General features: G+C 35.8%; 2 protein-coding genes across 2 annotated transcripts in view; one reads left to right on the top strand and one right to left on the bottom strand.

The window, feature by feature from the left end:
* The first annotated feature begins 215 nt into the window (after nt 1-215).
* On the top strand, nt 216-13,024 carry LAS1L (Ribosomal biogenesis protein las1l). Its single transcript, XM_051211815.1, has 5 exons — nt 216-439; nt 474-1,638; nt 1,670-1,739; nt 1,774-1,896; nt 1,938-13,024. The coding sequence occupies exons 2-4, from the start codon at nt 483-485 to the stop codon at nt 1,778-1,780; spliced, it is 1,233 nt and encodes a 410-aa protein (XP_051071921.1). The 5' UTR covers nt 216-439; nt 474-482; the 3' UTR covers nt 1,781-1,896; nt 1,938-13,024.
* Nucleotides 13,025-21,270: 8,246 nt separating this feature from the next.
* The window catches only part of MS3_00010429 (uncharacterized protein), a gene marked incomplete at its 3' end in the record, with an annotated part of 39,442 nt that continues 33,535 nt past the window's right edge, over nt 21,271-27,177 (bottom strand). The window contains exons 17-19 of the mRNA XM_051218794.1: nt 22,707-22,868; nt 21,351-21,537; nt 21,271-21,300 (exon numbers count right to left, since the gene is read on the bottom strand). Of these exons, the coding sequence (XP_051071920.1) occupies nt 21,271-21,300; nt 21,351-21,537; nt 22,707-22,868 (379 nt within the window). The remainder of the gene's footprint in view (nt 21,301-21,350; nt 21,538-22,706; nt 22,869-27,177) is intronic.

The raw sequence follows: 27,177 nt of genomic DNA, 5'->3' as shown, positions 1-27,177 counted from the left end.
CCATAATGCCTTCCACCATTGACGATTACCTTGTTTTACGCTTCAGCTTCGGAAAATAGATAACGGCGACTATGCCGTTCCAGCTTCCTTAAAGTCCTTTGAGCAGAACCGTTGGAATTCTCGGCATTGACTTACCAATTCCCATTCAAACTTCGTTTTTCACCTGAAGTTATTATTTATTGAATGCTTCAATGTTGATGAACATCATCCGATGGTGAATACTGTCTAATTTATTAATTTGAATGGAAGAGGATCTTCGTAAAACATATCACCACTGTAAATAGTCAAAACTCGCTTTGTAACGGATTTTCATATTTCGTTCGTTATTACATCGCACCCCAATTTTACATGCGTGTTTTATTTGGTCAGTTGTTTGGCGCTCTAAGAAGGTCACTGTGAAGGTTCCGTTACACGCGGCGTGAGTTATCCCATATTTCTGGTAGGCTTGGCTTTTTATACTGACTATATGTTAGGATTGTATTATGAATGATGATAAGCGGATAGTTCCTTGGGTTGATGCTAGTGAATTCAGTGACGTTGCTAGGAATGTATCTTCATGCGAGACATATAAACTTCGTCTAGCCTGGGAGACCATAAAAATATGGTTGTGTCGTATGCCTGTATCCAAAATACCACGGTCTATAATTTGCACTTATGAACTTCTAAATGCTTACTTTGAAAATTCAAGCCAAAGTATGGCACTGGCCCTCATGAGGTTTGTCTCGTTGCTATCTAGTGAGTCCCAAGACCGCGAGAGACCGAATTTTGCACTGCCCATTTTGTCTCTTGCTCGTGTAGCAGGCTTACCTAGCTGGCTGGCTGATCTGCGCAATGACATAGCACATGGAATAATACCGTCAACGGACACACTAGAAAGCGCTTTTCGCTGGTCATTAAAATATCTGAGTGAATTTTGGGCGTCCAACGTAAACTATAACGAAGAACAGTTTATCGAATTAGATGGGTTGTTGAAGTGTCAAAGTTTGGCTTTAACTAAATACGTCGAAAATTTACTGCAAGAAGAAAAGACAACTCAACTTGATGTAAAAGAAGTGTTCAGGAACCGTTCAACATATGCTTGCTTTCCGTTGATAGTAAATACAATATGTAGTTATGGCTGTGCTATGTTCGTTGGCGGAAGTCCTCCATGCAACATTGTTCAGAACCAGGCTATCAAACTAAAGCCTCTCTTTAGCACGATGCTATATCACAAGCTTGTTGGTGAGCTTGTTTTACAGTTCATTCTAGGGTTGAGAGATGATCACACCGTAGACGACGACATTCGACTAGAATGGTGCATTGCCTGGATTAAGGCAATCAAATGTCGTGGGTCTGAAAAATCGATCCTACGTGACTACGTAGATGGCTTGTCATTAGACTGGAGAAAAGCACTTAATCATATTTTGAAACACATGTGTAATAAGTATCGTGATTTATTCATGAGATTGTTGATTATTCGGGATCCACCGATACCGCAAGACAAGTTTGAAGTGATCATGAGCCATATAGATGTGTTTTGCGGCTTCGATGTACCTAACACTCATGAGCTTCAGACACAAGTGCGCCGGGAACATCGCTGGGAGCTTGCTGACTCTTTGTTATGGGCAGAGAAGCCGCTTGGAGCAATAATTCGTTCATGTAAAAACACTTTTTTTAACTCTAATTTTAGCCTGCCATGCCTCGACAAGTAGACAACATAAAGGAGTTCCTACATATGACACAAAGGGCAGACGCGAAGTGTGAGTTATTCCGAAACTAGAGTGATTTTTTTAGCTGTTAAGATTAAAGAAAACAAAGACAATGTCAAGTTTAAAATCAGATGCAGTCGATTTCTATATACGCTTGTAGTCGTGGAGAAAGAAAAAGTTGGAAAAATCAAGCGTTCACTCCCACCAAGTATTAACACATAATTATCAACTAATTCTGCTTCTTTATAGATCTTACTGTGAAGGAACTGTAATATGTTACTTATAATAAAGGTTCCTATATATTGCATCTTTTTTGGTAATATCTGGGAGTCAGGGAAAGCCCAAATACATAATACGAACCAAACACGGCGCTGAACAGAGATGATCGCGTTGAGCAGAAAGAAATTAGGTATAAGACACTTTTAACCGGACAGTATCAGGAACCAAGTGCACAAATTAGAAGTAAAACGGTCAAAACCTACCGTTTCCAATTGACGCTAGCATAAGGCATTGAAAAACACTATAATTTGAGAGCATAGCAGTAAACAAAGCAATTACGATCATCTGCGTATATGACAGAAGGTTTAACGACCACATGAAATATCGAGAAATATGCGCTAGATATAAGTTGCAACTATCATAAAAAACACGAAGAGAAACATAACACATAGCAGGTACGTAGTCTCCTTGAGCGCGAGACAAGGTAATAAGATGCCATGTTGAGAAAAGTGATGAATGTAGTGTTTGAAATTATAATAACCTAGAAACTGTGTCGATCGATCTGTTCCTAGATAAACATTAGTTTGTGCGATGTACTAGAATGTATGGATCAAATGAGAAGCAGATGAAAAACACGAATTAATTGTAATTTAGTCCATCGATCTGTTCCTGGATAAACACATTAGATTGCGCGATTTACTGGAATGTATGGATCAAATGCGTAGCAGAAAAATAACACGAATTCATTTTATTCAGCAAAGCTTGTTGTTCTTGCTCTGTTTAATTGTATCAAGGGATCTGGTTGTATGACATTTAGTGTTTGCTTAGGCTTTTGTGTATGGGAAAGAAGTTGTGATTAACGATTATGGATATGTGGGACTCCTAGATCGTGTGTTTTGTGACTTGGCTTAATTTGTAGTTCTATGTAAATCGGCATCTAAGTATGTGATACGCTAGCTAACATAGCCTACAGTGGTTGTAGAGATGGGAATACGTGCGAGTGGGATAGGGTGTAGCTGAGGAATTTCCCAGGGGTCGTTTTGTTTTCAGGGATGCTTGACGCATTGTCTGCAAGCCTACAGGTGAATTTGGCGACCGTGTGCGTAGTGTGTAGTGTCTTGGCCGACCGATGGTGATGGGTTTTTTGCGGAATCGCTGAGTTTTTGTGGTAAGTCGATGATAATTGTACTTATGTATTGATTGAAATAGGTTTCCTGTGTTCACGATGGTGATCAGTCGTATTTGTTATCAGGAGGTTTTGGTCAGTGTTCGTGGATATTGGTGCGGAAATTCCAGGTTAGTTAGTTAGTTAGTTAGTTAGACGGTAAACTCTATTACTGAGTCAGTTCCTAATATTATTGTTGAGTATTTTCATGTTTCCCAGTAATGGTTATATGATGAGTGTATGACACCTCTTATGAATTGTTGATTCGTCTTTCACACTGATCACTATTTTATGCAGTGATTTTTTCTGTTAGTTTCAGATATTCGTGCCGGTTCGTTGGTAAGTGCATACATTTGAACTCCTCCTGATGATGAACTAATTGCGTGTCATATGAATTAAAATTGATCGTATTATTAGTCTGATAAAAGTCCGCTTATATATTTATTGTTCTGTTCAGAATGCATAGAATTATTGTTAAAGTATATTGAGTTTTAATTTGTATTGTTTCCTATTTCAATTGCGACAGGTTATTTCGAATTGGTTGTTTTCAGCATTCGATTGGCGAATGTTGATGGATGTGGTTTTCCATTTGGTGGTTTGTAAACTGGGATGTGTCCTACGAGTTCATAGTGCCACTCCATTCTGGCTGTCTGTAAAGAGTGTGATAAGAAGAGAATTGTAAGAATGTAAAAGGCAATATGTAATACATTTTTACAAGAAACTAAGTCAGTTCTGAATTGTCTTTACTGACTGTGGGGTTAGTTACAGGGGTTCGTGTCTTCAGACACTCGCATAAATTTGTGAATAAATAGATGTGAATTCAGTTAGTACTGATTGGAACGTAGTGTTTATTCGAAGTGTTGGGGAATTTAGGCGAGAAAGACACACGGATGAGTTTGTGGTCGAGATGTATGACTGAGGAGATAGAGAGACTCAGTGAATTTGGTATGGCTTCCGTCAGGTGTTTGAAATGTTACATGTACAATGTCAACAGTTTTACTGTAGATTGGTTGGGGTTCTAGGCGTAGGTTTTTGCTTTACGTGACCAAGATGTGTATTAATACGTTTTCTCTTATGTGATTTGATCTGCTCTATTGGACTTGTGGGGGTATGGATATCTGTTAGTTTTTACTGCTGCTAAAATGCTTATAGTTGGATACTAGCTGACGAACATCTGTCACTTGATGGAAGTCTCCTGGGAATTATGCAGTTTGCTTAGGGAGGTGATAACATAAGTGGATGTTTTGTTGAGACGAGGGATAGTTGGAGTGTTTGATTCCATAATAACCAAGAGACTCGTCGATGGATTTTTCTTGGGTAGAGAAACACCTTAGTTTGTGCGATGTATGAGTTTGTGTATTTAGTGTTCCAACAGAGCATGAAGAACACGGTTTGTAGAGTAGAATGAATTCATTCTATTCAACGGCTTCTCATCAGCTGCATACAAATTAGAATTACAATTCTCAATGTAATTATCAACAATTGTTTAGCATACTTTATTTTGTAAAGTTTAGATAAATGTCCGAAACGTAACCGAAATCATAATAGTACGAAGAATAGGTATACAAAATACCAAGTATTTTGTTATATCATTCCATGATAGATCAACACCCTTCCGACGTCACCTCAAATCGCATCTATGAATTTATATTTACTTGCGGTAGCATGTATACAGGAATGATAGATAGAAGGGTGTGTATTAGGTTTCTGAACACATTCCTAGGATCGTACGACTGAAAGGGAGTAAAGTGTTTACAAGTGCTATTGTCAGACACCTTTTGGACAGTGGACACGAGGTGAATGTAAGTAATGCATTCAAAATAATTAACAGACAACAAACACCAAGGTTATTGCGTTTGGCGGAGGTGATCGACATCAAACGTTTCCGACCTGACCTATGTATACAGAAGGGAAGTGTGACTAACCTTCATTTGACATGATGGTCGGATGTTTATCTAATGACGTTTATTAGTTTTGATTTTTAAATTTTCCTTCCAACTCTGTCCCCAACTTCCTTAGCTTTATTATTCTTGTTGGTGTCCACATATTTGTTTTCTTTTATCATGTTGAGTGATTACGCGACCAATTATTAATTTCATTACCTTTACATAGCCTCTTTTACCTTGGTTATGATTACTGGTAATTATAATGCCTACCTTACTCTGAATTATTACAGTCCAACATGTAAATACACATCGATCTTAACTATGTTTATTCATAAATTTTGTATCCGTATTCTTCTTACTATTATGATTTCGGTTACGTTTCGAATATTTGTCTAAACTTCACAAACTAAAGTATTATAAACAAATGTTAATAATTACATTGAGAATTGTAATTCTAATTTGTATGCAGCTGACGAAAAGCCGTTGAATAGAATGAATTCATTTTATCCTGCAAAGCTTGTTGTTCTTGCTCTGTTTAATTGTATCAAGGGATCTGGTTGTATGACATTTAGTGTTTGCTTAGGCTTTTGTGTATGGGAAAGAAGTTGTGATTAACGATTATGGATATGTGGGACTCCTAGATCGTGTGTTTTGTGACTTGGCTTAATTTGTAGTTCTATGTAAATCGGCATCTAAGTATGTGATACGCTAGCTAACATAGCCTACAGTGGTTGTAGAGATGGGAATACGTGCGAGTGGGATAGGGTGTAGCTGAGGAATTTCCCAAGGGTCGTTTTGTTTTCAGGGATGCTTGACGCATTGTCTGCAAGCCTACAGGTGAATTTGGCGACCGTGTGCGTAGTGTGTAGTGTCTTGGCCGACCGATGGTGATGGGTTTTGCGGAATCGCTGAGTTTTTGTGGTAAGTCGATGATAATTGTACTTATGTATTGATTGAAATAGGTTTCCTGTGTTCACGATGGTGATCAGTCGTATTTGTTATCAGGAGGTTTTGGTCAGTGTTCGTGGATATTGGTGCGGAAATTCCAGGTTAGTTAGTTAGTTAGACGGTAAACTCTATTACTGAGTCAGTTCCTAATATTATTGTTGAGTATTTTCATGTTTCCCAGTAATGGTTATATGATGAGTGTATGACACCTCTTATGAATTGTTGATTCGTCTTTCACACTGATCACTATTTTATGCAGTGATTTTTTCTGTTAGTTTCAGATATTCGTGCCGGTTCGTTGGTAAGTGTATACATTTGAACTCCTCCTGATGATGAACTAATTGCGTGTCATATGAATTAAAATTGATCGTATTATTAGTCTGATAAAAGTCCGCTTATATATTTATTGTTCTGTTCAGAATGCATAGAATTATTGTTAAAGTATATTGAGTTTTAATTTGTATTGTTTCCTATTTCAATTGCGACAGGTTATTTCGAATTGGTTGTTTTCAGCATTCGATTGGCGAATGTTGATGGATGTGGTTTTCCATTTGGTGGTTTGTAAACTGGGATGTGTCCTACGAGTTCATAGTGCCACTCCATTCTGGCTGTCTGTAAAGAGTGTGATAAGAAGAGAATTGTAAGAATGTAAAAGGCAATATGTAATACATTTTTACAAGAAACTAAGTCAGTTCTGAATTGTCTTTACTGACTGTGGGGTTAGTTACAGGGGTTCGTGTCTTCAGACACTCGCATAAATTTGTGAATAAATAGATGTGAATTCAGTTAGTACTGATTGGAACGTAGTGTTTATTCGAAGTGTTGGGGAATTTAGGCGAGAAAGACACACGGATGAGTTTGTGGTCGAGATGTATGACTGAGGAGATAGAGAGACTCAGTGAATTTGGTATGGCTTCCGTCAGGTGTTTGAAATGTTACATGTACAATGTCAACAGTTTTACTGTAGATTGGTTGGGGTTCTAGGCGTAGGTTTTTGCTTTACGTGACCAAGATGTGTATTAATACGTTTTCTCTTATGTGATTTGATCTGCTCTATTGGACTTGTGGGGGTATGGATATCTGTTAGTTTTTACTGCTGCTAAAATGCTTATAGTTGGATACTAGCTGACGAACATCTGTCACTTGATGGAAGTCTCCTGGGAATTATGCAGTTTGCTTAGGGAGGTGATAACATAAGTGGATGTTTTGTTGAGACGAGGGATAGTTGGAGTGTTTGATTCCATAATAACCAAGAGACTCGTCGATGGATTTTTCTTGGGTAGAGAAACACCTTAGTTTGTGCGATGTATGAGTTTGTGTATTTAGTGTTCCAACAGAGCATGAAGAACACGGTTTGTAGAGTAGAATGAATTCATTCTATTCAACGGCTTCTCATCAGCTGCATACAAATTAGAATTACAATTCTCAATGTAATTATCAACAATTGTTTAGCATACTTTATTTTGTAAAGTTTAGATAAATGTCCGAAACGTAACCGAAATCATAATAGTACGAAGAATAGGTATACAAAATACCAAGTATTTTGTTATATCATTCCATGATAGATCAACACCCTTCCGACGTCACCTCAAATCGCATCTATGAATTTATATTTACTTGCGGTAGCATGTATACAGGAATGATAGATAGAAGGGTGTGTATTAGGTTTCTGAACACATTCCTAGGATCGTACGACTGAAAGGGAGTAAAGTGTTTACAAGTGCTATTGTCAGACACCTTTTGGACAGTGGACACGAGGTGAATGTAAGTAATGCATTCAAAATAATTAACAGACAACAAACACCAAGGTTATTGCGTTTGGCGGAGGTGATCGACATCAAACGTTTCCGACCTGACCTATGTATACAGAAGGGAAGTGTGACTAACCTTCATTTGACATGATGGTCGGATGTTTATCTAATGACGTTTATTAGTTTTGATTTTTAAATTTTCCTTCCAACTCTGTCCCCAACTTCCTTAGCTTTATTATTCTTGTTGGTGTCCACATATTTGTTTTCTTTTATCATGTTGAGTGATTACGCGACCAATTATTAATTTCATTACCTTTACATAGCCTCTTTTACCTTGGTTATGATTACTGGTAATTATAATGCCTACCTTACTCTGAATTATTACAGTCCAACATGTAAATACACATCGATCTTAACTATGTTTATTCATAAATTTTGTATCCGTATTCTTCTTACTATTATGATTTCGGTTACGTTTCGAATATTTGTCTAAACTTCACAAACTAAAGTATTATAAACAAATGTTAATAATTACATTGAGAATTGTAATTCTAATTTGTATGCAGCTGACGAAAAGCCGTTGAATAGAATGAATTCATTTTATCCTGCAAAGCTTGTTGTTCTTGCTCTGTTTAATTGTATCAAGGGATCTGGTTGTATGACATTTAGTGTTTGCTTAGGCTTTTGTGTATGGGAAAGAAGTTGTGATTAACGATTATGGATATGTGGGACTCCTAGATCGTGTGTTTTGTGACTTGGCTTAATTTGTAGTTCTATGTAAATCGGCATCTAAGTATGTGATACGCTAGCTAACATAGCCTACAGTGGTTGTAGAGATGGGAATACGTGCGAGTGGGATAGGGTGTAGCTGAGGAATTTCCCAGGGTCGTTTTGTTTTCAGGGATGCTTGACGCATTGTCTGCAAGCCTACAGGTGAATTTGGCGACCGTGTGCGTAGTGTGTAGTGTCTTGGCCGACCGATGGTGATGGGTTTTTGCGGAATCGCTGAGTTTTTGTGGTAAGTCGATGATAATTGTACTTATGTATTGATTGAAATAGGTTTCCTGTGTTCACGATGGTGATCAGTCGTATTTGTTATCAGGAGGTTTTGGTCAGTGTTCGTGGATATTGGTGCGGAAATTCCAGGTTAGTTAGTTAGTTAGTTAGTTAGACGGTAAACTCTATTACTGAGTCAGTTCCTAATATTATTGTTGAGTATTTTCATGTTTCCCAGTAATGGTTATATGATGAGTGTATGACACCTCTTATGAATTGTTGATTCGTCTTTCACACTGATCACTATTTTATGCAGTGATTTTTTCTGTTAGTTTCAGATATTCGTGCCGGTTCGTTGGTAAGTGTATACATTTGAACTCCTCCTGATGATGAACTAATTGCGTGTCATATGAATTAAAATTGATCGTATTATTAGTCTGATAAAAGTCCGCTTATATATTTATTGTTCTGTTCAGAATGCATAGAATTATTGTTAAAGTATATTGAGTTTTAATTTGTATTGTTTCCTATTTCAATTGCGACAGGTTATTTCGAATTGGTTGTTTTCAGCATTCGATTGGCGAATGTTGATGGATGTGGTTTTCCATTTGGTGGTTTGTAAACTGGGATGTGTCCTACGAGTTCATAGTGCCACTCCATTCTGGCTGTCTGTAAAGAGTGTGATAAGAAGAGAATTGTAAGAATGTAAAAGGCAATATGTAATACATTTTTACAAGAAACTAAGTCAGTTCTGAATTGTCTTTACTGACTGTGGGGTTAGTTACAGGGGTTCGTGTCTTCAGACACTCGCATAAATTTGTGAATAAATAGATGTGAATTCAGTTAGTACTGATTGGAACGTAGTGTTTATTCGAAGTGTTGGGGAATTTAGGCGAGAAAGACACACGGATGAGTTTGTGGTCGAGATGTATGACTGAGGAGATAGAGAGACTCAGTGAATTTGGTATGGCTTCCGTCAGGTGTTTGAAATGTTACATGTACAATGTCAACAGTTTTACTGTAGATTGGTTGGGGTTCTAGGCGTAGGTTTTTGCTTTACGTGACCAAGATGTGTATTAATACGTTTTCTCTTATGTGATTTGATCTGCTCTATTGGACTTGTGGGGGTATGGATATCTGTTAGTTTTTACTGCTGCTAAAATGCTTATAGTTGGATACTAGCTGACGAACATCTGTCACTTGATGGAAGTCTCCTGGGAATTATGCAGTTTGCTTAGGGAGGTGATAACATAAGTGGATGTTTTGTTGAGACGAGGGATAGTTGGAGTGTTTGATTCCATAATAACCAAGAGACTCGTCGATGGATTTTTCTTGGGTAGAGAAACACCTTAGTTTGTGCGATGTATGAGTTTGTGTATTTAGTGTTCCAACAGAGCATGAAGAACACGGTTTGTAGAGTAGAATGAATTCATTCTATTCAACGGCTTCTCATCAGCTGCATACAAATTAGAATTACAATTCTCAATGTAATTATCAACAATTGTTTAGCATACTTTATTTTGTAAAGTTTAGATAAATGTCCGAAACGTAACCGAAATCATAATAGTACGAAGAATAGGTATACAAAATACCAAGTATTTTGTTATATCATTCCATGATAGATCAACACCCTTCCGACGTCACCTCAAATCGCATCTATGAATTTATATTTACTTGCGGTAGCATGTATACAGGAATGATAGATAGAAGGGTGTGTATTAGGTTTCTGAACACATTCCTAGGATCGTACGACTGAAAGGGAGTAAAGTGTTTACAAGTGCTATTGTCAGACACCTTTTGGACAGTGGACACGAGGTGAATGTAAGTAATGCATTCAAAATAATTAACAGACAACAAACACCAAGGTTATTGCGTTTGGCGGAGGTGATCGACATCAAACGTTTCCGACCTGACCTATGTATACAGAAGGGAAGTGTGACTAACCTTCATTTGACATGATGGTCGGATGTTTATCTAATGACGTTTATTAGTTTTGATTTTTAAATTTTCCTTCCAACTCTGTCCCCAACTTCCTTAGCTTTATTATTCTTGTTGGTGTCCACATATTTGTTTTCTTTTATCATGTTGAGTGATTACGCGACCAATTATTAATTTCATTACCTTTACATAGCCTCTTTTACCTTGGTTATGATTACTGGTAATTATAATGCCTACCTTACTCTGAATTATTACAGTCCAACATGTAAATACACATCGATCTTAACTATGTTTATTCATAAATTTTGTATCCGTATTCTTCTTACTATTATGATTTCGGTTACGTTTCGAATATTTGTCTAAACTTCACAAACTAAAGTATTATAAACAAATGTTAATAATTACATTGAGAATTGTAATTCTAATTTGTATGCAGCTGACGAAAAGCCGTTGAATAGAATGAATTCATTTTATCCTGCAAAGCTTGTTGTTCTTGCTCTGTTTAATTGTATCAAGGGATCTGGTTGTATGACATTTAGTGTTTGCTTAGGCTTTTGTGTATGGGAAAGAAGTTGTGATTAACGATTATGGATATGTGGGACTCCTAGATCGTGTGTTTTGTGACTTGGCTTAATTTGTAGTTCTATGTAAATCGGCATCTAAGTATGTGATACGCTAGCTAACATAGCCTACAGTGGTTGTAGAGATGGGAATACGTGCGAGTGGGATAGGGTGTAGCTGAGGAATTTCCCAAGGGTCGTTTTGTTTTCAGGGATGCTTGACGCATTGTCTGCAAGCCTACAGGTGAATTTGGCGACCGTGTGCGTAGTGTGTAGTGTCTTGGCCGACCGATGGTGATGGGTTTTTGCGGAATCGCTGAGTTTTTGTGGTAAGTCGATGATAATTGTACTTATGTATTGATTGAAATAGGTTTCCTGTGTTCACGATGGTGATCAGTCGTATTTGTTATCAGGAGGTTTTGGTCAGTGTTCGTGGATATTGGTGCGGAAATTCCAGGTTAGTTAGTTAGTTAGACGGTAAACTCTATTACTGAGTCAGTTCCTAATATTATTGTTGAGTATTTTCATGTTTCCCAGTAATGGTTATATGATGAGTGTATGACACCTCTTATGAATTGTTGATTCGTCTTTCACACTGATCACTATTTTATGCAGTGATTTTTTCTGTTAGTTTCAGATATTCGTGCCGGTTCGTTGGTAAGTGTATACATTTGAACTCCTCCTGATGATGAACTAATTGCGTGTCATATGAATTAAAATTGATCGTATTATTAGTCTGATAAAAGTCCGCTTATATATTTATTGTTCTGTTCAGAATGCATAGAATTATTGTTAAAGTATATTGAGTTTTAATTTGTATTGTTTCCTATTTCAATTGCGACAGGTTATTTCGAATTGGTTGTTTTCAGCATTCGATTGGCGAATGTTGATGGATGTGGTTTTCCATTTGGTGGTTTGTAAACTGGGATGTGTCCTACGAGTTCATAGTGCCACTCCATTCTGGCTGTCTGTAAAGAGTGTGATAAGAAGAGAATTGTAAGAATGTAAAAGGCAATATGTAATACATTTTTACAAGAAACTAAGTCAGTTCTGAATTGTCTTTACTGACTGTGGGGTTAGTTACAGGAGTTCGTGTCTTCAGACACTCGCATAAATTTGTGAATAAATAGATGTGAATTCAGTTAGTACTGATTGGAACGTAGTGTTTATTCGAAGTGTTGGGGAATTTAGGCGAGAAAGACACACGGATGAGTTTGTGGTCGAGATGTATGACTGAGGAGATAGAGAGACTCAGTGAATTTGGTATGGCTTCCGTCAGGTGTTTGAAATGTTACATGTACAATGTCAACAGTTTTACTGTAGATTGGTTGGGGTTCTAGGCGTAGGTTTTTGCTTTACGTGACCAAGATGTGTATTAATACGTTTTCTCTTATGTGATTTGATCTGCTCTATTGGACTTGTGGGGGTATGGATATCTGTTAGTTTTTACTGCTGCTAAAATGCTTATAGTTGGATACTAGCTGACGAACATCTGTCACTTGATGGAAGTCTCCTGGGAATTATGCAGTTTGCTTAGGGAGGTGATAACATAAGTGGATGTTTTGTTGAGACGAGGGATAGTTGGAGTGTTTGATTCCATAATAACCAAGAGACTCGTCGATGGATTTTTCTTGGGTAGAGAAACACCTTAGTTTGTGCGATGTATGAGTTTGTGTATTTAGTGTTCCAACAGAGCATGAAGAACACGGTTTGTAGAGTAGAATGAATTCATTCTATTCAACGGCTTCTCATCAGCTGCATACAAATTAGAATTACAATTCTCAATGTAATTATCAACAATTGTTTAGCATACTTTATTTTGTAAAGTTTAGATAAATGTCCGAAACGTAACCGAAATCATAATAGTACGAAGAATAGGTATACAAAATACCAAGTATTTTGTTATATCATTCCATGATAGATCAACACCCTTCCGACGTCACCTCAAATCGCATCTATGAATTTATATTTACTTGCGGTAGCATGTATACAGGAATGATAGATAGAAGGGTGTGTATTAGGTTTCTGAACACATTCCTAGGATCGTACGACTGAAAGGGAGTAAAGTGTTTACAAGTGCTATTGTCAGACACCTTTTGGACAGTGGACACGAGGTGAATGTAAGTAATGCATTCAAAATAATTAACAGACAACAAACACCAAGGTTATTGCGTTTGGCGGAGGTGATCGACATCAAACGTTTCCGACCTGACCTATGTATACAGAAGGGAAGTGTGACTAACCTTCATTTGACATGATGGTCGGATGTTTATCTAATGACGTTTATTAGTTTTGATTTTTAAATTTTCCTTCCAACTCTGTCCCCAACTTCCTTAGCTTTATTATTCTTGTTGGTGTCCACATATTTGTTTTCTTTTATCATGTTGAGTGATTACGCGACCAATTATTAATTTCATTACCTTTACATAGCCTCTTTTACCTTGGTTATGATTACTGGTAATTATAATGCCTACCTTACTCTGAATTATTACAGTCCAACATGTAAATACACATCGATCTTAACTATGTTTATTCATAAATTTTGTATCCGTATTCTTCTTACTATTATGATTTCGGTTACGTTTCGAATATTTGTCTAAACTTCACAAACTAAAGTATTATAAACAAATGTTAATAATTACATTGAGAATTGTAATTCTAATTTGTATGCAGCTGACGAAAAGCCGTTGAATAGAATGAATTCATTTTATCCTGCAAAGCTTGTTGTTCTTGCTCTGTTTAATTGTATCAAGGGATCTGGTTGTATGACATTTAGTGTTTGCTTAGGCTTTTGTGTATGGGAAAGAAGTTGTGATTAACGATTATGGATATGTGGGACTCCTAGATCGTGTGTTTTGTGACTTGGCTTAATTTGTAGTTCTATGTAAATCGGCATCTAAGTATGTGATACGCTAGCTAACATAGCCTACAGTGGTTGTAGAGATGGGAATACGTGCGAGTGGGATAGGGTGTAGCTGAGGAATTTCCCAAGGGTCGTTTTGTTTTCAGGGATGCTTGACGCATTGTCTGCAAGCCTACAGGTGAATTTGGCGACCGTGTGCGTAGTGTGTAGTGTCTTGGCCGACCGATGGTGATGGGTTTTTGCGGAATCGCTGAGTTTTTGTGGTAAGTCGATGATAATTGTACTTATGTATTGATTGAAATAGGTTTCCTGTGTTCACGATGGTGATCAGTCGTATTTGTTATCAGGAGGTTTTGGTCAGTGTTCGTGGATATTGGTGCGGAAATTCCAGGTTAGTTAGTTAGTTAGTTAGTTAGACGGTAAACTCTATTACTGAGTCAGTTCCTAATATTATTGTTGAGTATTTTCATGTTTCCCAGTAATGGTTATATGATGAGTGTATGACACCTCTTATGAATTGTTGATTCGTCTTTCACACTGATCACTATTTTATGCAGTGATTTTTTCTGTTAGTTTCAGATATTCGTGCCGGTTCGTTGGTAAGTGTATACATTTGAACTCCTCCTGATGATGAACTAATTGCGTGTCATATGAATTAAAATTGATCGTATTATTAGTCTGATAAAAGTCCGCTTATATATTTATTGTTCTGTTCAGAATGCATAGAATTATTGTTAAAGTATATTGAGTTTTAATTTGTATTGTTTCCTATTTCAATTGCGACAGGTTATTTCGAATTGGTTGTTTTCAGCATTCGATTGGCGAATGTTGATGGATGTGGTTTTCCATTTGGTGGTTTGTAAACTGGGATGTGTCCTACGAGTTCATAGTGCCACTCCATTCTGGCTGTCTGTAAAGAGTGTGATAAGAAGAGAATTGTAAGAATGTAAAAGGCAATATGTAATACATTTTTACAAGAAACTAAGTCAGTTCTGAATTGTCTTTACTGACTGTGGGGTTAGTTACAGGGGTTCGTGTCTTCAGACACTCGCATAAATTTGTGAATAAATAGATGTGAATTCAGTTAGTACTGATTGGAACGTAGTGTTTATTCGAAGTGTTGGGGAATTTAGGCGAGAAAGACACACGGATGAGTTTGTGGTCGAGATGTATGACTGAGGAGATAGAGAGACTCAGTGAATTTGGTATGGCTTCCGTCAGGTGTTTGAAATGTTACATGTACAATGTCAACAGTTTTACTGTAGATTGGTTGGGGTTCTAGGCGTAGGTTTTTGCTTTACGTGACCAAGATGTGTATTAATACGTTTTCTCTTATGTGATTTGATCTGCTCTATTGGACTTGTGGGGGTATGGATATCTGTTAGTTTTTACTGCTGCTAAAATGCTTATAGTTGGATACTAGCTGACGAACATCTGTCACTTGATGGAAGTCTCCTGGGAATTATGCAGTTTGCTTAGGGAGGTGATAACATAAGTGGATGTTTTGTTGAGACGAGGGATAGTTGGAGTGTTTGATTCCATAATAACCAAGAGACTCGTCGATGGATTTTTCTTGGGTAGAGAAACACCTTAGTTTGTGCGATGTATGAGTTTGTGTATTTAGTGTTCCAACAGAGCATGAAGAACACGGTTTGTAGAGTAGAATGAATTCATTCTATTCAACGGCTTCTCATCAGCTGCATACAAATTAGAATTACAATTCTCAATGTAATTATCAACAATTGTTTAGCATACTTTATTTTGTAAAGTTTAGATAAATGTCCGAAACGTAACCGAAATCATAATAGTACGAAGAATAGGTATACAAAATACCAAGTATTTTGTTATATCATTCCATGATAGATCAACACCCTTCCGACGTCACCTCAAATCGCATCTATGAATTTATATTTACTTGCGGTAGCATGTATACAGGAATGATAGATAGAAGGGTGTGTATTAGGTTTCTGAACACATTCCTAGGATCGTACGACTGAAAGGGAGTAAAGTGTTTACAAGTGCTATTGTCAGACACCTTTTGGACAGTGGACACGAGGTGAATGTAAGTAATGCATTCAAAATAATTAACAGACAACAAACACCAAGGTTATTGCGTTTGGCGGAGGTGATCGACATCAAACGTTTCCGACCTGACCTATGTATACAGAAGGGAAGTGTGACTAACCTTCATTTGACATGATGGTCGGATGTTTATCTAATGACGTTTATTAGTTTTGATTTTTAAATTTTCCTTCCAACTCTGTCCCCAACTTCCTTAGCTTTATTATTCTTGTTGGTGTCCACATATTTGTTTTCTTTTATCATGTTGAGTGATTACGCGACCAATTATTAATTTCATTACCTTTACATAGCCTCTTTTACCTTGGTTATGATTACTGGTAATTATAATGCCTACCTTACTCTGAATTATTACAGTCCAACATGTAAATACACATCGATCTTAACTATGTTTATTCATAAATTTTGTATCCGTATTCTTCTTACTATTATGATTTCGGTTACGTTTCGAATATTTGTCTAAACTTCACAAACTAAAGTATTATAAACAAATGTTAATAATTACATTGAGAATTGTAATTCTAATTTGTATGCAGCTGACGAAAAGCCGTTGAATAGAATGAATTCATTTTATCCTGCAAAGCTTGTTGTTCTTGCTCTGTTTAATTGTATCAAGGGATCTGGTTGTATGACATTTAGTGTTTGCTTAGGCTTTTGTGTATGGGAAAGAAGTTGTGATTGACGATTATGGATATGTGGGACTCCTAGATCGTGTGTTTTGTGACTTGGCTTAATTTGTAGTTCTATGTAAATCGGCATCTAAGTATGTGATACGCTAGCTAACATAGCCTACAGTGGTTGTAGAGATGGGAATACGTGCGAGTGGGATAGGGTGTAGCTGAGGAATTTCCCAAGGGTCGTTTTGTTTTCAGGGATGCTTGACGCATTGTCTGCAAGCCTACAGGTGAATTTGGCGACCGTGTGCGTAGTGTGTAGTGTCTTGGCCGACCGATGGTGATGGGTTTTTGCGGAATCGCTGAGTTTTTGTGGTAAGTCGATGATAATTGTACTTATGTATTGATTGAAATAGGTTTCCTGTGTTCACGATGGTGATCAGTCGTATTTGTTATCAGGAGGTTTTGGTCAGTGTTCGTGGATATTGGTGCGGAAATTCCAGGTTAGTTAGTTAGTTAGTTAGTTAGACGGTAAACTCTATTACTGAGTCAGTTCCTAATATTATTGTTGAGTATTTTCATGTTTCCCAGTAATGGTTATATGATGAGTGTATGACACCTCTTATGAATTGTTGATTCGTCTTTCACACTGATCACTATTTTATGCAGTGATTTTTTCTGTTAGTTTCAGATATTCGTGCCGGTTCGTTGGTAAGTGTATACATTTGAACTCCTCCTGATGATGAACTAATTGCGTGTCATATGAATTAAAATTGATCGTATTATTAGTCTGATAAAAGTCCGCTTATATATTTATTGTTCTGTTCAGAATGCATAGAATTATTGTTAAAGTATATTGAGTTTTAATTTGTATTGTTTCCTATTTCAATTGCGACAGGTTATTTCGAATTGGTTGTTTTCAGCATTCGATTGGCGAATGTTGATGGATGTGGTTTTCCATTTGGTGGTTTGTAAACTGGGATGTGTCCTACGAGTTCATAGTGCCACTCCATTCTGGCTGTCTGTAAAGAGTGTGATAAGAAGAGAATTGTAAGAATGTAAAAGGCAATATGTAATACATTTTTACAAGAAACTAAGTCAGTTCTGAATTGTCTTTACTGACTGTGGGGTTAGTTACAGGGGTTCGTGTCTTCAGACACTCGCATAAATTTGTGAATAAATAGATGTGAATTCAGTTAGTACTGATTGGAACGTAGTGTTTATTCGAAGTGTTGGGGAATTTAGGCGAGAAAGACACACGGATGAGTTTGTGGTCGAGATGTATGACTGAGGAGATAGAGAGACTCAGTGAATTTGGTATGGCTTCCGTCAGGTGTTTGAAATGTTACATGTACAATGTCAACAGTTTTACTGTAGATTGGTTGGGGTTCTAGGCGTAGGTTTTTGCTTTACGTGACCAAGATGTGTATTAATACGTTTTCTCTTATGTGATTTGATCTGCTCTATTGGACTTGTGGGGGTATGGATATCTGTTAGTTTTTACTGCTGCTAAAATGCTTATAGTTGGATACTAGCTGACGAACATCTGTCACTTGATGGAAGTCTCCTGGGAATTATGCAGTTTGCTTAGGGAGGTGATAACATAAGTGGATGTTTTGTTGAGACGAGGGATAGTTGGAGTGTTTGATTCCATAATAACCAAGAGACTCGTCGATGGATTTTTCTTGGGTAGAGAAACACCTTAGTTTGTGCGATGTATGAGTTTGTGTATTTAGTGTTCCAACAGAGCATGAAGAACACGGTTTGTAGAGTAGAATGAATTCATTCTATTCAACGGCTTCTCATCAGCTGCATACAAATTAGAATTACAATTCTCAATGTAATTATCAACAATTGTTTAGCATACTTTATTTTGTAAAGTTTAGATAAATGTCCGAAACGTAACCGAAATCATAATAGTACGAAGAATAGGTATACAAAATACCAAGTATTTTGTTATATCATTCCATGATAGATCAACACCCTTCCGACGTCACCTCAAATCGCATCTATGAATTTATATTTACTTGCGGTAGCATGTATACAGGAATGATAGATAGAAGGGTGTGTATTAGGTTTCTGAACACATTCCTAGGATCGTACGACTGAAAGGGAGTAAAGTGTTTACAAGTGCTATTGTCAGACACCTTTTGGACAGTGGACACGAGGTGAATGTAAGTAATGCATTCAAAATAATTAACAGACAACAAACACCAAGGTTATTGCGTTTGGCGGAGGTGATCGACATCAAACGTTTCCGACCTGACCTATGTATACAGAAGGGAAGTGTGACTAACCTTCATTTGACATGATGGTCGGATGTTTATCTAATGACGTTTATTAGTTTTGATTTTTAAATTTTCCTTCCAACTCTGTCCCCAACTTCCTTAGCTTTATTATTCTTGTTGGTGTCCACATATTTGTTTTCTTTTATCATGTTGAGTGATTACGCGACCAATTATTAATTTCATTACCTTTACATAGCCTCTTTTACCTTGGTTATGATTACTGGTAATTATAATGCCTACCTTACTCTGAATTATTACAGTCCAACATGTAAATACACATCGATCTTAACTATGTTTATTCATAAATTTTGTATCCGTATTCTTCTTACTATTATGATTTCGGTTACGTTTCGAATATTTGTCTAAACTTCACAAACTAAAGTATTATAAACAAATGTTAATAATTACATTGAGAATTGTAATTCTAATTTGTATGCAGCTGACGAAAAGCCGTTGAATAGAATGAATTCATTTTATCCTGCAAAGCTTGTTGTTCTTGCTCTGTTTAATTGTATCAAGGGATCTGGTTGTATGACATTTAGTGTTTGCTTAGGCTTTTGTGTATGGGAAAGAAGTTGTGATTAACGATTATGGATATGTGGGACTCCTAGATCGTGTGTTTTGTGACTTGGCTTAATTTGTAGTTCTATGTAAATCGGCATCTAAGTATGTGATACGCTAGCTAACATAGCCTACAGTGGTTGTAGAGATGGGAATACGTGCGAGTGGGATAGGGTGTAGCTGAGGAATTTCCCAAGGGTCGTTTTGTTTTCAGGGATGCTTGACGCATTGTCTGCAAGCCTACAGGTGAATTTGGCGACCGTGTGCGTAGTGTGTAGTGTCTTGGCCGACCGATGGTGATGGGTTTTTTGCGGAATCGCTGAGTTTTTGTGGTAAGTCGATGATAATTGTACTTATGTATTGATTGAAATAGGTTTCCTGTGTTCACGATGGTGATCAGTCGTATTTGTTATCAGGAGGTTTTGGTCAGTGTTCGTGGATATTGGTGCGGAAATTCCAGGTTAGTTAGTTAGTTAGTTAGTTAGACGGTAAACTCTATTACTGAGTCAGTTCCTAATATTATTGTTGAGTATTTTCATGTTTCCCAGTAATGGTTATATGATGAGTGTATGACACCTCTTATGAATTGTTGATTCGTCTTTCACACTGATCACTATTTTATGCAGTGATTTTTTCTGTTAGTTTCAGATATTCGTGCCGGTTCGTTGGTAAGTGTATACATTTGAACTCCTCCTGATGATGAACTAATTGCGTGTCATATGAATTAAAATTGATCGTATTATTAGTCTGATAAAAGTCCGCTTATATATTTATTGTTCTGTTCAGAATGCATAGAATTATTGTTAAAGTATATTGAGTTTTAATTTGTATTGTTTCCTATTTCAATTGCGACAGGTTATTTCGAATTGGTTGTTTTCAGCATTCGATTGGCGAATGTTGATATATGTTTTTGTTTATTGTGTTGTTTGAATGGTTGTTTGTTTTGCTGTTTTTTATGTCCTGTGATATTAATATTTTTTGAAATCGACTGAATATGAAATTTTTCTTGTTTGAATTTTCCAGTTTTTCGTCCATGTTAGATCTATGGTAGTCAATTTTTTTGTCGATTTTTGCGAACAATGAATTGTGAAACTTACTACTGACATTTTTATATGACGTATTAGCTGTGGGGTTCTGAGTTTTTTCGATGAGCTTTTATAATTTATTTTTTGAAATTCATTCGGTTTTTCCACCTCTTGTGTTCTCGTTCACTTCACTACTATTGTGTATTGCCACTCTCTTCTGGTTGTTTTAAAAGTATAATGTATTGTTTTGTTTATTTCAAAGCTTGTTAGTTTTTGTTAATAATTCGTATTACTTTCTGTCGTCTTTGATTTTGTTGATCATTTTGCTTATAAGTGCTTTTCCGTAATTTGTTTACTGTATTATTTTGTTTCGGTATGACTTCCTACTTCTTCAGTTTTTATGTTTTCTTTTTAAAATATATATTTTTTGTGTTTGTTTTATGTTGATTATTTTAGTTGTCTCGTTTATTTACTCGATGTTCTCATTTATGTTATATCACGTTTGTCGTTTTTCGAGAGTTTCAGTTCCTCGTTTATTATATATTTTTTTGCATTTGAGCTACTCGTGTCCTTGTTTTTTATATTCAACATTTCATAGTTTGTACCTTTTAATTCTTATGGATATCTATAATGTTTGGGTTAAATTGTTGTTTTAAAATTTTAACGTTCTAAACAGTACCTTAACGTTTTTATCTTACTGGGGTATTTTTGTTAATTATCTGCTTTAATTATTAGTTGCTAAATATTTTATTCATGAAAATTAACTTACCTGTATTATTAATTGAGCAATTATTGGTTTTCCATATGAATTCGGTGTGAATGTTATAATCAATGGTGAATTTGTTATATTGGCTTCATTATCTTTATTCATTGGTGGCAAAATTCCTTCTTTAGGTTCAATCGTGTATTCTGTTTGATTTTTAGGGTATAAGCTTGCGATGAATTTTAATGGTTCACTAAAATTTGTAAAGTAATGATTAGAAATTATACGGACATAGCACTTAATAGTTAAATTGTGTTTGAAATATATTTGTATTAAACCAGTTTATAAAAAGATTTATAAGTGTACGTTTAGTACATTATTACTGTTTTTATTGATAAAAACATGAAAGGTTAGCTCTGAGCCAACGTACATCGTGTACTATCAATGTACTCCATCTATCAAACCAAAATGTTTCAGTTCACAACTTTATAGATAGTCGTCGTTGTCCTCGAAAGTCTGTTCACATCTGGCAATGTAGTTCGACACTGTTGTGGTCTTGAAACGTAGGTAGTGTAGATATCTTCTATAGGTTTCGTTCCAATAACATTCAAACAGTAAATTAGCTACTGACCCCTGGGATGGGAAAATCAAAAATGAATATGATCCCGAGACGTATGAAAAATAGTTGTATTGGACTGACAACTTGGTTTTTTCTTACATTAAAAGTTTAGTTTTATGTATATATAAGCGTAGATTCCAGTTATAACCCAGGAAAGGTCTAAATTTCTATAAGAAATTAGTTAACAAACATTCAACAATTATTTCCGTGTAACAAGTAAGCTAATCCAGAATATTATTCTACCACATAAGGTTTCTAAGTGATTTCTAAATAGTTTCCATTTATCAGCGAATATTGAAAAACATTCCCTCACGAATAAATTCTAGTTTAATATAATCTGTCAAATAATTTGTTGATTGTATGAGTCTGCATTATTTTTATATTCTAGTTAGCGAAAGCTGCTAATTATAAAGTTATTTCCTATTATAAAACTAATCCCTCTTATTACTAATATTATCCTTATAAGTAGGATCTTATCATAATAATTGTTTCGAATATGTATTCTTCACAGTAGCAATTGCATTTTTTAGCGAGTTAGTTTTCTACGGGATGGGGTCACTAACCCCGTGTCCAACCCTCCTCGTTTATCCGGGTTTGGGGCCGGCAGTGGTCTCAGAGGAGCTCCAGGCGGTCTATGCTCCATTGGGAGTGACAGGCGTAAGTAAGTACCGTAGCAATAAGCTAAATATTATCACAATAAATGTGTATGTTGTTATGGCTTTGAATAAAATATGATATATTCATTATTTTACTAGTTAAACTGAATTACTGATGGCATTAAAAAAATTGTTTGGATTACTTACTCGGTTTGACTAGTTAAATGCAACTGAACTTTAACTGGACGACCAATACCTCTATGAGGAATATAAATTACATCATCAATTGGAGGATCTTTTGCTTTAAAAATTAGTCCAAATTTCCAAATCGCTCCTAGAGACGTTTTTATCATTAAATCTGCGCTGCACCTAAAGTTTTCGAGGAAACGATGTTATTGCAAGAGAATTTACTTTCTTTTAAAGAATAGATGTTGTTGGTATTACTGAAAATAAGAAAACCTAATTCATAATAGTTTAAAAGGGCAAGTGAATAATAACTAATCTTATTTTAAAATAGTCAATAGATTCAGTTCACTTGTGATTCAAGGTTGAAATAATTAAGTAAAAAGTAATTTGTCAGTTATTTCATTCAGCAGTCTAACTAAATATCACTCCATAATTTTGGCTATTAAATAATATGTATATGCATTCTAAAAATAATTACAGCCTTCATGCCACCTTACAGGCACGGTCAGCTTGATATAGATAGTAATATTAAGTGTGATATTAGATTGTTTAATGTTGTAATTAAAAAGTTCGTTTAGGTAGCACTTTTTTAACACGTATTTCAGTAATGAGAAGCGTCAGCCGCGGACTTCTAATTCTTTTTAAGTGGTCATCTTGTTGATATGTCAACGTTACATTCAGTCATTTCTTGCGCCATATAGAATTGATTATAATAATCTACAAATAGAGAAAATGCAATGGAAGCGGAGAGCACGGAACAACAAAAACAATAATTACCACAATAGGTCATTCAAGTTATTTTGTAATATACTGTTCGTGTTAGATATTCAAATTTGTTAGGGTTACCAGAGTCGGTGTAAAGTAACAACAGATAAGAAAGTTTACTTTTTTGGTTCAGTGATAAAAACGTTTGAACATTTAAAGTCCTTGTAACTTGTGAAGCAAGACATACTCAATGGTCTAAAAACATTTAGAGCATTTGTAGAGATGTTTTTTGTTTTAGTACTACAGTTGCTGTTATTTTCCAAATCTGCTACTTCACGCTTATTTCCTCTGTTGATGTATTAGTGTGAGAAAGTCATTAAATTATTTAAAACTGGCTAATTGAAATGATCGTCTAAAGATCCCCGTCATATTAAAAGACTAATATTTGAACGAAGAATATTCTTTTTGATAAATTCTCTTCAGGTTCTACAATTATATATCCAAATTATTAATCTGAAAAATGGCCAAGTTAAGGGTAAAGTACATCGTTTAGAGCATGTGAATTTAGGATTGTGATAAACAAAATACAATAAAATTGTTAATGTTAATATGACTCATATAAAATGTTAACTTGAATCTGCGTATATGTTAAATGAAATTTTAAGATCCATGATCAGAATAAATATGGGTCAAATAGGGTGAGAGAGAAATAATAGTGCAATTACAATTCGATCAAATAAGTAAGACGTAATACGGAGGGATGAATGCGAAGTGAATGAATCATGTATAGGGAGATTAATGATGTTTAACCAATAATACGAATAATAATACGAAGATTTATGAATAAAGATAACAGGGACAATTACAATTGACTACGAAAGGTCATAGTCAAATTGGGTCATTCAATAGTTAAGATTACGATTGATTAATTGGCCTTGATGTTGGCCAGGGGAGGAGGAGTGGCTGAACATATTTCTTCTGTACGCATAGCTCCGGTTTCTTCATTCGGATGGCTACTGCTTCAGCCGTTTGAAGGACTTTCAGTCTGACCAGTTTTGGCAAAAAATTACCTTATAAATAATTGAAAAAGATTGGTTTATACTGGCACTATGACCGGTTTGTACTAAATGGGCCAATATTGAGCTGTTCACCTTCTTCATCAAACCTTTGTTTAACCACGCTGGAAGGTGTTCACGAGCACGAAAATGTAAATTTCTAGAACTTCGACCAATATAACTCGCTCCACAGGAGCAGTTGAACTGATAAATACAAAATGATGTGGTCATTCTAGGTAATTCATCTTTTAGCTTCGGTGTAACCATTGGGCGCGTAGAAAATACTAATCGCAGTTCTCCGGCGTTAAAAGACTTTTGTATTGTCCTACGTAGTCTCTGAGTTAGTATTTCGCTAGCCGCATCCCCTCTGAATTGTAGACGCATGAACAAGGATTTCTTCTTCACTGTTTGTATTTCGCCTTCGTGACCATATATTTAATTATAAACTTTCTAGGGTAGCCGTTCTCCCTGAGAGTATTATGCAAGGTGGTAAGCTCTTGTTCGACTATATCAGCAGAACATATAGTGCGAATACGGTAGCTAAGGTTTTTGATCAAATTTCGTTTGTACTGTAGAGGTACAAAGCTCAGGAAATTCGTATACTGCCCAGTCCAAGTACTTTTTCTGTTTATATTCCTTTTTAGCGATCCATCCACTTTCCTAGTCAAGAGAACATCCAAAAAGGCTATTCGGCCATCATTCTCTTCTTCAGATGTAAACTGAATGGCTGGATGCACTTCATTAAATCGTCTAAGAACCTCTTGCGGCGAAGTATTATCTTTACAGAGGATGAACGTGTCATCCACGTATCTACAGTAAAATGTGAAGTTCTGAATAATCTTTTTCAGTGGACCATTTTCTAGTTTGGCTATATTGTTAACAATTCACGATGGAGTGGTAAAAGGGAAATTAAGTAAAGCCACAATTATGAAAAATATTTCTGGTTACATAAAATGCTTTATATATAAAAACGTGATTATCATTTATGGCTATATGAATGTTTCATATTCAATAATCAGGTCCGAAAATCAACTTCAACTCAATTATAATGAACAGAACAAACTAATCTACACTTTCAATATCGTCCAGGGTTGTTGTTCTCAATATCGTGTTATTTTTTTATATTTTAATTTCAACATTTCTTTAAAATCAGTTCGTACCTTGCAATGTTATTTGCTTTTAATTTTGAGCTTTCGTATTCACGGTTAAGATGAATGCTGATTTGTTCATCTATAATTCCAACCAAAGACAAATAGGTAGGAAAATATATCCAGACATGTGAGTATTTAGACAATGTAGAAGAGAACAATCGACTACTGAATAACATAAATATGTTTATTTCTGGATAACTGTAGGTAATTTATTACCCAATGTCCTTTTATTACAAATTGCTAAGCACGGATAAGCGGGAATCTTATGTAGTATGCAAAAGCAGTTACAAAACGTGCATCGAATAAAATCTCTTAATAGGTTGTTAATGAAGAAAATTGAGTGGGGTATTTGTTAACTGTCTCCACAACTAAAGTGACCAATAATATTTTACTTCAAGCACCCAGCACTCTGACTCAGCTTGAATTTGACCTACCTACCGCATTATTGTATGGCTGTTCTCTAATGTTGTTTGATATATATAGTTATACTATACTTTTCTTCTGATTCACTATTAACTTGATGTTCTCGTATCAGTTATATTTGTTTTAGAAACAGATGAATTATTGAAGATCGAGGTTTACTTGTTTTAGCTGTAGTTCTTACTCCTAGACTGATTCAACAGCTTGAGAGAGGTGATTGTTAAAGAACCTATGGGCGAAATAACTTTTACTGTGGTTAATAATTAATTGTTACCGGAAACAAAAGAGGGGATGGTAAACATGTGCATAACAAACGCCTCAACAAATAAAAGCTGATCACATTAAACAAAATCCATCAATTTTTTTCACTAAGAGACTTTATTTTTCCTTTCAGAATTTTCGATTATTACTTGGTCTCGCAACTTCCTTCAGTGCATCGTTAAGATTCGTATAGTTTCGTAATTTGTAATATAAATATTTCTGTTGAAGAGTTCTAGCTTAAGTAATCAGTATGGTGTATTTTGTATTCTCCCCATTCGTAGTTTGTCGTGCAACAAATTACAATAACTAGGTTGCTAGATACCTTTCGAAACACATTAGTCTCATATGTTTTCGTTACAGTCAATGGCTTCATATATGTCACCAACTGCTTGTAAGTCAGTGTTAAATAAAGAAATTCATCAGTCGATGTAATTAACAATGTACATACTGAATTCCTAACGAAAGCTAGAAAGTAATCATTTATATAAACATACGATCGCATGAAACTAGACTTTAAATATGTTCGAGATTTATATGTTTGGAAAGTACGTCAAATCTAGCAATGGGATTTCTTGGGCAAGATTTTAGAATCTCATTGAATATATGTGTCCTGTCTCTGAAACTCCACACTAAGGACGTGATCAACACGGTTAGCGAATCCTGTATTTTGAAGTTCGTGAGTAAATTTCCGTAGTTTCGTTGGTGAGCGTATAAAACAAATTCGAAATCGTACTGAACACCTGTGCATCGAATTGAATTCGACAGTTCTTTGAGTGTTGTTGAAGATGATTTTAAGGTTCAAGTAGCTCGACATAGTTAAGCTAAAAATCGTAGACAGGGTTTTTAATGTTACTGAAACTATTCTTAGCGAGTACTACATGATTTAGATATTTCATAAAT

This window comes from Schistosoma haematobium, chromosome ZW (genome assembly GCF_000699445.3).
Source record: "Schistosoma haematobium chromosome ZW, whole genome shotgun sequence".
In the NCBI taxonomy this organism is placed as follows: domain Eukaryota; kingdom Metazoa; phylum Platyhelminthes; class Trematoda; order Strigeidida; family Schistosomatidae; genus Schistosoma; species Schistosoma haematobium.
Note: the sequence above shows the minus strand (reverse complement) of the source record. Positions and strands in the feature narration are given on the sequence as shown.

What these genes read in the sequence shown, in the direction of transcription:
- LAS1L (XM_051211815.1), top strand. Translation starts at nt 483, where the DNA reads ATGAATGATGATAAGCGGATAGTTCCTTGGGTTGATGCTAGTGAATTC. An exon ending in TGGAGCAATAATTCGTTCAT is followed by an intron (nt 1,639 to 1,669) that starts GTAAAAACACTT and finishes CTCTAATTTTAG; the next exon opens with CCTGCCATGCCTCGACAAGT.